General features: G+C 43.0%; 1 protein-coding gene across 1 annotated transcript in view; it reads left to right on the forward strand.

The window, feature by feature from the left end:
* Positions 1–13,185, forward strand: part of camkmt (calmodulin-lysine N-methyltransferase) — a 192,493-nt gene that overhangs the window by 150,734 nt on the left and 28,574 nt on the right. Inside the window, exon 9 of the mRNA XM_041859027.2 lies at positions 1,157–1,220. Within this exon, the coding sequence (XP_041714961.2) occupies positions 1,157–1,220 (64 nt within the window). The remainder of the gene's footprint in view (positions 1–1,156; positions 1,221–13,185) is intronic.

Here is a 13,185-nt window from a genome sequence, read left to right on the forward strand (position 1 = left end):
ACGCTCCCCATCCAACCTGACAGAGCTTGAGAGGATCTGCAGAGAATAATCTGAGAAAGTAATGTAAATGTGATATTTCCGTTTCTATTTTTAATACATTTGCTAAAATTTCTAAAAACATGTTTTTGCTTTGTCAATATGGTGTGTTGTGTGTAGCTTGATGAGGGGGAATAAAAAATATATATATATAAGGCTGTATCGTAACAAAATTTGGAAAAAGTCAAGGGGTCTGAGTACTTTCCGAATGCACCTGTATGTTTCTAAACACGCCTACATTAATGTGGATGCTACCATGATTACGGATAGTCCTGAATGAATCGTGAATAATGATGAGTAAGAAAGTTACAGATGCACAATAAAGGTGACCCCAAAATTACACTACATTATTTACCATTCATTTATATTGGGCACAAAATAATCTGAAACACAACCAAAACAAACAGCAAATGCATCCAACACATTTGTAGAGTCACAAGCTTGATATAGTCATTGCATGCTATGAATATTGGACCAAATACTTAACTTTTGACTACTTTAATACACATTAATTAATTTGTTCCTATACTTTTGCTCCCCTAGAATGGGGGGACTATGTACAAAAAGTGATGTAATTTCTAAACAGTTCACCTGATATGGATGAAAATAACCTCAAAATAAAGCTGACAGTCTGCACTTTAACCTAATTTCAAATCCAAAGTACAGAGCCAAAACAACAATACTTTTGGAGCTCACTGTACATGAATACAGATAATTTGTGATCAAATCATTGTTTTGAAAAATCAAGATATGTTATATCGCTTTGAAGTGTGTGTGCGTGTTTGTGTGTGTGTCTTATATGTATGATGATATCTGTGTACGTTTTAGACTTCGATGTTGTGCATACTGAAAATAAAGGGAGGATAACATTTTTTTTTAATGAATTTTACTCATGCAAATTGTTTTTCTTCTGTTTGTGGATTTATTTGTAAACAAAGGAAAATAAATAGCCTGCTAGTTTATCTTGAGCCACTATCGCTGGAATGCATAATCTCTCTCTCTCACATTCTCTTTCTTTCTCTTCCTCCCCCTCCTCCCTGCCTCCCTCCCCTCCTCCACATCCCCACCCATCCCCTCCCCTCCTCCCCACCCCTCCCCCCCTCTCTCCCACCCTCCTCAGCTTGTTTCTGGACCAGTACAGAGGCAGCCTGGTTGATGCAATAAGGAGATTACTGCGACCAGACGTAAGTGTGTTTCAATTCACTCTGCAGCAACGGACTCCCCCGTAATTAGGCCTCACCCAGTGATTGAGACAGTAATGGAATGGCAGGATTAATATCATGTAATACTTTAGTACTTATTATGTACAACTTGAATGGAGTTCTATAATCTATTTAATGCTTTCCCCCTAATCATAAAGCGGGGAACTTCTCATATTTGCCCCCGGTGATAAGAGACACGCTGCGAGAGGCAAAGTAAAGGAAAAAAGGCTTCAAAGATAATGTGTGATTTCTATTTATCTGCCGGGATATTTCAAGTATTGGCTTTGGAAGGGAGAAGAGGAGGGGAGGAGGGGGTGAAAGGGGAGGAGGAGGAAAGGAGGGGGGTGAAAGGGGAGGAGGGGATGAAAGGGGAGGAGGGGGAGGAGGGGGGTGAAAGGGGAGGAGGGGAGGATGGGGGTGAAAGGGGAGGAGGGGAGGTGGAGGTGAAAGGGGAGGAGGGGAGGAGGAGGGGGGTGAAAGGGGAGGAGGAGGAGGAGGAGGAGGGGGTGAAAGGGGAGGAGGAGGAGGAGGAGGAGGAGGGGGTGAAAGGGGAGGAGGAGGAGGAGGAGGGGGGTGAAAGGGGGAGGAGGGGGTGGAAAGGGGAGGAGGAGGGGAGGAGGGGGGTGAAAGGGGAGGAGGAGGGGGTGAAAGGGAGAAGAGGAGGGGAGGAGGGGGTGAAAGGGGAGGAGGAGGAAAGGAGGGGGGTGAAAGTGCTGACGTGGTGACCGTGGAGGGTCCATGATCTTCGTTATCCATTCAGAGACGAGGAAGTCGTACTGATCCAAAACACTACAGTTTGAACCCCTTGCCCCATCTCTTTCCTCCTCTTCTTCACCCTCCCTCTATCGCTCTTTCCTTCCTGGGTGTCCAGAGGGTATAGATAGATACCCAGGTCCCCCTCTAGAGTGATGCTATACTTAAATCTCCTGTAAGTTCACTGTAAATAATGTACTATGGCCTGTTTACCAGATGTACACGTCTAATGTACGCCATCCAGAGCAGGTTCACTCAGCACAACTCTCTACACTTATCCTGTATCCTTCTATACCCTGATATACCGTTGGTTTGGAACTTTCGCCCTCTTTTCCACAAGACCACTGTCCACATGTTGACTACACTTCCTTCATTTGAATGCCATGGCTTTTGATGCCTTGTTTATCTCTAGTTATAATGCGGATAATTGAGATTATCTCAAAATTAGTCTTTAGACCTAATTTCCCTCTTTAATCTATCTCACCCTAAGACCACAGTACCACCACCAGACTGGCCCATAAACAGATTCCACAACAGATTGGCAAAACAATTAATTTCTCCTACTAATGATGTTAATTTGTTTTTCCAACATGGAGGCGTGCCATTCCCATCCGGCCAGCGCACACATCCTAATCAGCCCATTACAGTGGAATTGTTTTTTTGTTTTTTTGTTGGGCTGATGTTTTTTGGGGGGTGGGAGGGGGGGATTCTGACTCCTCATACAGATGAAAAAACAGCTGTCAAAACAGGCTCATCTCCCTGTTATTCTCGTTTTTTTATGTTTATTTTGTTTGTGCTGCTGTGTGCCTTCCCATCCTCCCATTTAATTAAAACAAATAATATGATCAAAAATATGAAATAATATTTAAAGCCGAAGGATTTCAAAGAAACTTTGAACCTGGAGCTAATCCCCTTACTGCTGGTGGTCTGGCTGTGCTAGCTGTACTGGTTCATCTAGAAAGTGTGGATGCGTTTCAGCCATTGATTGGATTAGGTGAGCTTTAATATTTTAGTTTATTATCTAATATAATACCTGGGAGAAATCAAATAGAATGGAATCACAATAATACAGATGGCCACTCACTGGGTGACTGGCTGACTGACTGACTGGCTGGCTGGCTAGCTGACTGACTGGCTGACTGACTGGCTAGCTGACTGGCTGGATAGCTGACTGACTGGCTGGCTAGCTGACTGACTGGCTGGCTAGCTGACTGACTGACTGATTGACTGGCTAGCTGACTGACTGACTGACTGACTGGCTAGCTGAATGGCTGGCTAGCTGACTGACTGACTGACTCACTGGCTAGCTGACTGACTGACTGGCTGGCTGGTGGGCTGACTGACTGGCTGGCTAGCTGACTGACTGACTGACTGACTAACTGGCTGACTGGTTGGTGGGCTGACTCGCTGACTGGCTGGCTAGCTGACTGGCTGACTTGCTGGCTAGCTGACTGACTGGCTGGCTGACTGTCTGGTTAGCTGACTGACTGATTGGCTTGCTGACTAACTGGCTGACTGACTGGCTGGCTGACTGTCTGGTTAGCTGACTGACTGATTGGCTTGCTGACTAACTGGCTGGCTGACTGGCTGGCGGGCTGACTCGTTGACTGGCTGGCGGGCTGGCTGGCTGGCTGACTGTCTGGTGGGTTGGCTGGCTGGCTGGCTGAGAGGAGAGCAGGAGAGCAGAGTGGTTAGAGCTCAGAGTTCAGCCTGGCCACAGGAGAGGCAGGACACAAATAACTGGGTCCACACACACACACACATATACACACCCCCATACACACACACACAAACACGCACACATACATACACATACACACACACACCCAAACATACACATACACTACTGTTTAAAAGTTTGGGGTCACTTAGGAATTTCCTTGTTTTCGAAAGAAAAGCAATTTTTCTGTCCATTAAAATAACATCAAATTGATCAGAAATACAGTGTAGACATTGTTAATGTTGTAAATGGCTATTGTAGCTGGAAACGGCTGATTTTTTATGGAATATCTAAATAGGGGTACAGAGGCCCATTATCAGCAACCATCAGTCCTGTGTTCCAATGGCATGTTGTGTTTGTTAATCCAAATTTATCATTTTAAAAGGCTAATTGATCATTAGAAAACCCTTTTGCAATTATGTTAGCACAGCTTAAAACTGTTGTGCTGATTAAAGAAGCAATAAAACGGGCCTTCTTGAGACTTGTTGTGTATCTGGAGCATCAGCAATTGTGGGTTCGATTACAGGCTCAAAATGGCCAGAAACAAATAACTTTATTCTGAAACTCGTCAGTCTATTCTTGTTCTGAGAAATGAAGGCTATTCCATGCGAGAAATTGCAAAGAAACTGAAGATCTCGTACAACGCTGTGTACTACTCCCTTCACAGAACAGCGCAAACTGGCTCTAACCAGAATAGAAAGAGGAGTGGGAGGCCCCGGTGCACAACTGAGCAAGAGGACAAATACATTAGAGTGTCTAGTTTGAGAAACAGGCGCCTCACAGGTCTTCAACTGGCAGCTTCATTAAATAGTACCCGCAAAACACCAGTCTCAACGTCAACAGTGAAGAGGCGACTCCTGGATGCTGACCTTCTAGGCAGAGTTGCAAAGAAAAAGCCATATCTCAGACTGCCCATCTTAATCTTTTATTTTTATTGGCCAGTCTGAGATATGGCTTTTTCTTTGCAACTCTGCCTAGAAGGTGAGCATCCCGGAGTCGCCTCTTCACTGTTGACGTTGAGACTGGTGTTTTGCGAGAGGGAGAAAAAGAGATGGTGAGATGGAGAAACAGTGGATGAATCACTTGACTGCTAGGTTATTGTTATCTATGCGCTGTTGAAAATTGTGTTTTACCGGAATAATAGTAAGCTACCGGAGACACAACTCTCATCTGGCTATAGCCTACCTGTTGAACAGGGCTTACAATAGATTTTATTTTGATTGTTCAGGTTCACCATCCGCAATAGTTTTGGTAGTTTGGCTTTAAACAATCAGAGTGTACAAAACATTAGGAACACCTGCTCTTTCCATGACATAGACTGACCAGGTGAATCCAGGTGAAAGCTGTGATCCCTTATTGATGTCACCTGTTAAATCCACATCAATCAGTGTAGATGAAAGACAGGTTAAAGAAGGATGTTGAAGCCTTGAGACAATTGAGACATGGATTGTGTATGTGCCATTCAGAGGGTTTGGGCAAGACAAAATATTTAACTGCCTTTGAACGGGGTATGGTAGTAGGTGCTAGGTGCACCGGTTTGAGTGTGTCAAGAACTGCAATGCTGCTGGGTTTTTCACGCTCAACAGTTTCCCGTGTATATCAAGAATGGTCCACCACCCAAAGGACATCCAGCCAACGACATCCCTGTGGAACGCTTTCGACACCTTGTAGTCCATGCCTCGACAAATTGAGGCTGTTCTGAGGGCAAAAGGGGGTGCAACTCAATATTAGGAAGATGTTCTTAATGTTTTGTAATTTGTACATATAAATATATACATTCAGTGGGGTCCGAAATGATTGACACCCTTAAAGATGAGCAATAATGACTGTATAAAATAAATAATTCAAATACTGAGCTATGTTGTGTGCTCCAAGAAATTGGGAAATTATATTACTTTTTACTAATACAATTGGTCAGAGAAAGAGATTCTGTTGAACAAGTAATAACACATTTTCTCAAAAAGGTAGGAGTCAAAATTATTGACACCCCTAAATATTCTTATACAGTGGGGAAAAACTGTATTTAGTCAGCCACCAATTGTGCAAGTTCTCCCACTTAAAAAGATGAGAGAGGCCTGTAATTTTCATCATAGGTACACGTCAACTATGACAGACAAAATGAGGAAAAAAAATCCAAAAAATCACATTGTAGGATTTTTTATGAATTTATTTGCAAATTATGGTGGAAAATAAGTATTTGGTCAATAACAAAAGTTTCTCAATACTTTGTTATATACCCTTTGTTGGCAATGACACAGGTCAAACGTTTTCTGTAAGTCTTCACAAGGTCTTCACACACTGTTGCTGGTATTTTGGCCCATTCCTCCATGCAGATCTCCTCCAGAGCAGTGATGTTTTGGGGCTGTCGCTGGGCAACACGGACTTTCAACTCCCTCCAAAGATTTTCTATGGGGTTGAGATCTGGAGACTGGCTAGGCCACTCCAGGACCTTGAAATGCTTCTTACGAAGCCACTCCTTCGTTGCCCGGGCAGTGTGTTTGGGATCATTGTCATGCTGAAAGACCCAGCCACGTTTCATCTTCAATGCCCTTGCTGATGGAAGGAGGTTTTCACTCAAAATCACACGATACATGGCCCCATTCATTCTTTCCTTTACACGGATCAGTCGTCCTAGTCCCTTTGCAGAAAAACAGCCCCAAACCATGATGTTTCCACCCCCATGCTTCACAGTAGGTATGGTGTTCTTTGGATGCAACTCAGCATTCTTTGTCCTCCAAACACGACAAGTTCTATTTTGGTTTCATCTGACCATATGACATATGACATTCTTCCAATCCTCTTCTGGATCATCCAAATGCACTCTAGCAAACTTCAGACGGGCCTGGACATGTACTGGCTTAAGCAGGGGGACACGTCTGGCACTGCAGGATTTGAGTCCCTGGCGGCGTAGTGTGTTACTGATGGTAGGCTTTGTTACTTTGGTCCCAGCTCTCTGCAGGTCATTCACTAGGTCCCCCCGTGTGGTTCTGGGATTTTTGCTCACCGTTCTTGTGATCATTTTGACCCCACGGGGTGAGATCTTGCGTGGAGCCCCAGATCGAGGGAGATTATCAGTGGTCTTGTATGTCTTCCATTTCCTAATAATTGCTCCCACAGTTGATTTCTTCAAACCAAGCTGCTTACCTATTGCAGATTCAGTCTTCCCAGCCTGGTGCAGGTCTACAATTTTGTTTCTGGTGTCCTTTGACAGCTCTTTGGTCTTGGCCATAGTGGAGTTTGGAGTGTGACTGTTTGAGGTTGTGGACAGGTGTCTTTTATACTGATAACAAGTTCAAACAGGTGCCATTAATACAGGTAACGAGTGGAGGACAGAGGAGCCTCTTAAAGAATAAGTTACAGGTCTGTGAGAGCCAGAAATCTTGCTTGTTTGTAGGTGACCAAATACTTATTTTCCACCATAATTTGCAAATAAATTCATAAAAAATCCTACAATGTGATTTTCTGGATTTTTTTTCCTCAATTTGTCTGTCATAGTTGACGTGTACCTATGATGAAAATTACAGGCCTCTCTCATCTTTTTAAGTGGGAGAACTTGCACAATTGGTGGCTGACTAAATACTTTTTTTCCCCACTGTAAATAAAGTAGTCAAAAGTTTTTAGTATTTGGTCTCATATTCCTAGCAGGTAATGACTACATCAAGCTTGTGACTTGCAGTTCGTACCATGATTACCTTGATTACGGATAATCCTGAAGGAAACGTGAGTAATTATGAGTGAGAAAGTTATAGAGGGTCAAATATCATACTCCCAAGACATGCTAACTTCCCCTGTTATTGGTAATGGTGAGAGGTTAGCATGTCTTGGGGGTATGATCTTTGACCCTCTGTAACTTTCTCACTCATCATTATTCACGATTCATTCAGGATTATCCATAATCATGGTAGCATCCAAATTAATGTAGTATAAGTGTTTGGAAACATATTCTATTCTTATTTACAATTAAAGTGACTCCAAAATGACAGAACACATTAATTACCATTAATTTATATTGGACACAAAATGATCTGAAACACAACTAGAACAAACAGCAAATGCATCCAACAAATGTGTAGAGTCACAAGCTTGATGTAGTCATTGCGTGCTAGGAATATGGGACCAAATACTACACTTTTGACTACATTAATAGTAATTTCTAAACGCTTCACCTGATATGGATCAAAATACCCTCAAATTAAAGCTGACAGTCTGCACTTTAACCTCATAGTCATTATATCATTTCAAATCCAAGATACAGAGCCAAAATAATCTGAAATACAACCAAAGTAATCTGCAAATACATCCAACAAGTTTGTAGAGTCACAAGCTTGATGTAGTCATTTATTTATAAGAATCTTTAGGGTGTCAATAAGTTTGACCCCACCTTTTTGAGAGAAAAAAAGATGACTTGTTAAACAAAATCTCTCTATTAGGATACAGTGCCTATAGAAAGTCTACACCCCTTTGAACTTTTTGTTGCATTACAAAGTGGTATTGAAATCGATTTAATTATACTTTTTTGCCATTGATCTACACAATACTCCATAATGTCAAAGTGAAAAGAAAATTTTACCCATTTTTACAAATTCATTACAATTTAATAACTAAGATATATAATTGTTGCATAAGTATTCACCCCCTTTGTTTAGGCAAGCCTAAATTAGTTCAGAAGTAAAATTGGGCTTAACAAATCACATAATAAATTATATGGACTATATGGACTGTGTGAAATAATAGGGGTTGACATGCTTTTTGAATGACTACCCCTTCCTCTGTCCCCCCTACATACAACATATGTAAGATCCCTCAGTCAAGTATTACATTTCAAGCACAGATTCAGCTACAAAGGCCAGGGAGCTTTTCGAAAGCCTCATAAAGAAGGCCAGTGATTGGTAGATGGGTAACAATAACAAATCTCTTTAAGTATAGTCAAGTTAATAATTATGCTGTGGATGATGTATTAAACCACCCAGACACAACAAAAGACACAGTCCTCCTTCTGAACTGAGCTGCAGAACAGGAAGGAAACTGCTTAGGGATGTCACCTTGAGGCCATTGGTGAGTTCAATGACTCTGATGTGAGAAAACTGAGGCTGGATCAACAACATTGTAGTGACTCCACAATAATGACCTAAATGACAGAATAATTTTAAAAAATAAAAATACTGAATAAAAATATTCCAAAACATGCAAACAGTGCCTTCGGAAAGTATTCAGACCCCTTGACTTTTTCCACATTTTGTTATGTTACGTTACATTTTACTTATTCTAAAATGGATTAAATTGTTTTTATTCCTCATTATTCTACACACAATACTCCATAATGATAAAGCAAAAAAATTGTTTTTAGAAATGTTTGCTAATTTTAAAAATATAAATAAAAAAAACTTCTATATCACATTTACATAAGTATTCAGACCCTTTACTCAGTACTTTGTTGAAGCACCTTTGGCAGCGATTACAGCCTCAAGTCTTCTTGGGTATGATGCTACAAGCTTGGCACACCTGTATTTGGGGAGTTTCTCCCATTCTTCTCTGCAGATCCTCTAAAGCTCTGTCAGGTTGGATGGGAGCGTCGCTGCACAGCTATTATCAGGTCTTTCCAGAGATGTTTGATCGGGTTCAAGTCCGGGCTCTGGTTGGGCCACTGAAGGACATTCAGAGACTTGTCCCAAAGCCACTCCTGCGTTGTGTGCTTTGGGTCGTTGTCCTGTTGGAAGGTGAACCTTCGCCCCAGTCTGAGGTCCTGAGCGCTGTACAGTCGTGGTCAAAAGAATGACACAAATATTAATTTTCACAAAGTCTGCTGCCTCAGTTTTTATGATGGCAATTAGCATATACTCCAGAATGTTATGAAAAGTGATCAGATGAATTGCAATTAATTGTCCCTATTTGCCATGAAAATGAACTTAATCCCAAAAAAACATTTCCACTGCATTTCAGCCCTGCCACAAAAGGACCAGCTGACATCATGTCAGTGATTCTCTCGTTAACATAGGTGAGAGTGTTGATGAGGACAAGGCTAGAGATCACTCTGTCATGCTGATTGAGTTAGAATAACAGACTGGAAGCTTTAAAAGGAGGGTGGTGCTTGAAATCATTGTTCTTCCTCTGTTAACATTTACATTTACGTCATTTAGCAGACGCTCTTATCCAGAGCGACTTACAAATTGGTGCATTCACCTTATAGCCAGTGGGATAACCACTTTACAATGTGGAATTATTTTTATTTTATTTTTTTATTTTTATTTTTTGTGATATTTTTTTATATGATCTTTTTGTGTTTTTTTGTGTGTTTTTTTTTTGGGGGGGGGTGGGTTGGGGTAAGGGAGGGGTAGAAGGATTACTTTATCCTATCCCAGGTATTCCTTAAAGAGGTGGGGTTTCAAATGTCTCCGGAAGGTGGTGAGTGACTTTGCTGTCCTGGCGTCGTGAGGGAGCTTGTTCCACCATTGGGATTGCCAGAGCAGCGAACAGTTTTGACTGGGCTGAGCGGGAACTATGCTTCCGCAGAGGAAGGGGAGCCAGCAGGCCAGAGGTGGATGAACGCAATGCCCTCGTTTGGGTGTAGGGACTGATCAGAGCCTGAAGGTACGGAGGTGCCGTTCCCCTCACAGCTCCATAGGCAAGCACCATGGTCTTGTAACAGATGCGAGCTTCAACTGGAAGCCAGTGGAGTGTGCGGAGGAGGGGGGTGACGTGAGAGAACTTGGGAAGGGGAGGACCGAGCCGGCCGGGAGGATAGGGGACATAGAGAGTCAAAGGATGCAGAAAGGGAGGAGAGGAGGGTTGAGGAGGCAGAATCAGGAGATTGGAGGGAGAAGGATTGAGCAGAGGGAAGAGATGATAGGATGGAAGAGGAGAGAGTAGCGGGAGAGAGAGAGCGAAGGTTGCGACGGCGCATTACCATCTGTGTAGGGGCAGAGTGAGTAGTGTTGGAGGAGAGCGAGAGAGAAAAGGATACAAAGTAGTGGTCGGAGACATGGAGGGGAGTTGCAGTGAGATTAGTAGAAGAACAGCATCTAGTAAAGATGAGGTCAAGCGTATTGCCTGCCTTGTGAGTAGGGGGGGACGGTGAGAGGGTGAGGTCAAAAGAGGAGAGGAGTGGAAAGAAGGAGGCAGAGAGAAATGAGTCAAATTAACCATGGTTAACTGCAAGGAAACACGTGCCGTCATCATTGCTTTGCAGCAAAAGGGCTTCACAGGCAAGGATATAGCTGCTAGTAAGATTGCACCTAAATCAACCATTTATCGGATCATCAAGAACTTCAAGGAGAGAGGTTCAATTGTTGCAAAGAAGGCTTCAGGGCGCCCAAGAAAGTCCAGCAAGCGCCAGGACCGTCTCCTAAAGTTGATTCAGCTGCGGGATCGGGGCACCACCAGTGCAGAGCTTGCTCAGGAATGGCATCAGGCAGGTGTGAGTGCATCTGCACGCACAGTGAGGCGAAGACTTTTGGAGGATGGCCTGGTGTCAAGAAGGGCAGCGAGGAAGCCACTTCTCTCCAGGAAAAACATCAGGGACAGACTGATATTCTGCAAAAGGTACAGGTATTGGACTGCTGAGGACTGGGGTAACGTCATTTTCTCTGATGAATCCCCTTTCCGATTGTTTGGGGCATCCGTAAAAAAGCTTGTCCGGAGAAGACAAGGTGAGCGCTACCATCAGTCCTGTGTCATGCCAACAGTAAAGCATCCTGAGAACATTCATGTGTGGGGTTGCTTCTCAGCCAAGGGAGTGGGCTCACTCACAATTTTGCCTAAGAACACAGCCATGAATAAAGAATGGTACCAACACATCCTCCAAGAGCAACTTCTCCCAACCATCCAAGAACAGTTTGGTGATGAACAATGCTGATGCATGATGGAGCATGATGGAGCACCTTGCCATAAGGCAACAGTGATAACTAAGTGGCTCGGGGAACAAAACATCGAACTTTTGGGTCCATGGCCAGGAAACTCCCCAGACCTTAATCCCATTGAAAACTTGTAGTCAATCCTCAAGAGGCGGGTAGACAAACAAAAACCCACAAATTCTGACAAACTCCAAGCATTGATTATGCAAGAATGGGCTGCCATCAGTCAGGATGTGGCCCAGAAGTTAATTGACAGCATGCCAGGGTGGATTGCAGAGGTCTTGAAAAAGAAGGGTCAACACTGCAAATATTGACTCTTTGCATAAACTTAATGTAATTGTCAATAAAAGCCTTTGACACTTATGGAATGCTTGTAATTGTACTTCAGTATACCATAGTAACATCTGACAAAAATATCTAAAAACACTGAAGCAGCAAACTTTGTGAAGACCAATACTTGTATCACTACCACAGCGCCGGAGAAGATGGCTGCCGTTTTACAGCCCTCTAACCAATTGTACTATTATGTGTGTTTTTCCGCGTTATTTGTAATTTATTTTGTACATAATGTTTCTGCCATCGTCTCTTATAACCAAAGAGAGCTTCTGGATATCAGGACAGCGATTACTCACCTCGCATTGGACGAAGAATTTTTCTTCAACGAGGCGTTCGCAGAGATATCCTACAGACACCCTACAAGGCCCAGATCCCCGTCATTCGCGTGAGGAAGAGACGGAGATATCGTGGGACGCAGATCCGGGTGCCTTGTAAGGATCCGACGGCGAGCGAGTAAACTGCCTCTCCCATCAATCCTATTAGCCAACGTTCAATCTTTTGAGAATAAAATTGACGATTTAAGATTACGGTTATCCTACCAACGGGACATTAAAAACTGTAATATCTTATGTTTCACGGAGTCGTGGCTGAACGACAACAATGATAACATTCAGCTAGCAGGCTATACGCTACATCGACAGGACAGAACGGCAGACTCCGGTAAGACAAGGGGCGGCGGTCTGTGTATATTTGTAAACAACAGCTGGTGCACAAAATCAAATACTAAGGAAGTCTCGAGGTTTTGCTCGCCTGAGGTAGAGTATCTTATGATAAGCTGTAGACCACACTATTTACCAAGAGAGTTTTCATCTATATTTTTCATAGCTGTCTATTTACCACCACAAACCAATGCTGGCATTAAGATTGCACTGAATGAGTTGTACAAGGCCATTAATCAACAGGAAAATGCTCATCCAGATGCAGCGCTCCTAGTAGCCGGGGACTTTAATGCAGGGAAACTTAAATCCGTTCTACCTAATTTCTACCAGCATGTTAAATGTGCAACCAGAGGGAAAAAAACTCTAGACCACCTTTACTCCACACACAGAGACGCATACAAAGCTCTCCCTCGCCCTCCATTTGGCAAATCTGACCATAACTCTATCCTCCTGATTCCTGCTTATAAGCAAAAACTGAAGCAGGAAGCACCAGTGATTCGGTTAATAAAAAAGTGGTCAGATGACGCAGATGCTAAGCTACAGGACTGTTTTGCTAGCACAGACTGGAACATGTTCCGGGATTCTTCAGACAGCATTGAGGAGTACACCACATCAGTCACTGGCTTCAT

Source organism: Coregonus clupeaformis, chromosome 31, assembly GCF_020615455.1.
Source record: "Coregonus clupeaformis isolate EN_2021a chromosome 31, ASM2061545v1, whole genome shotgun sequence".
In the NCBI taxonomy this organism is placed as follows: Eukaryota; Metazoa; Chordata; class Actinopteri; order Salmoniformes; family Salmonidae; genus Coregonus; species Coregonus clupeaformis.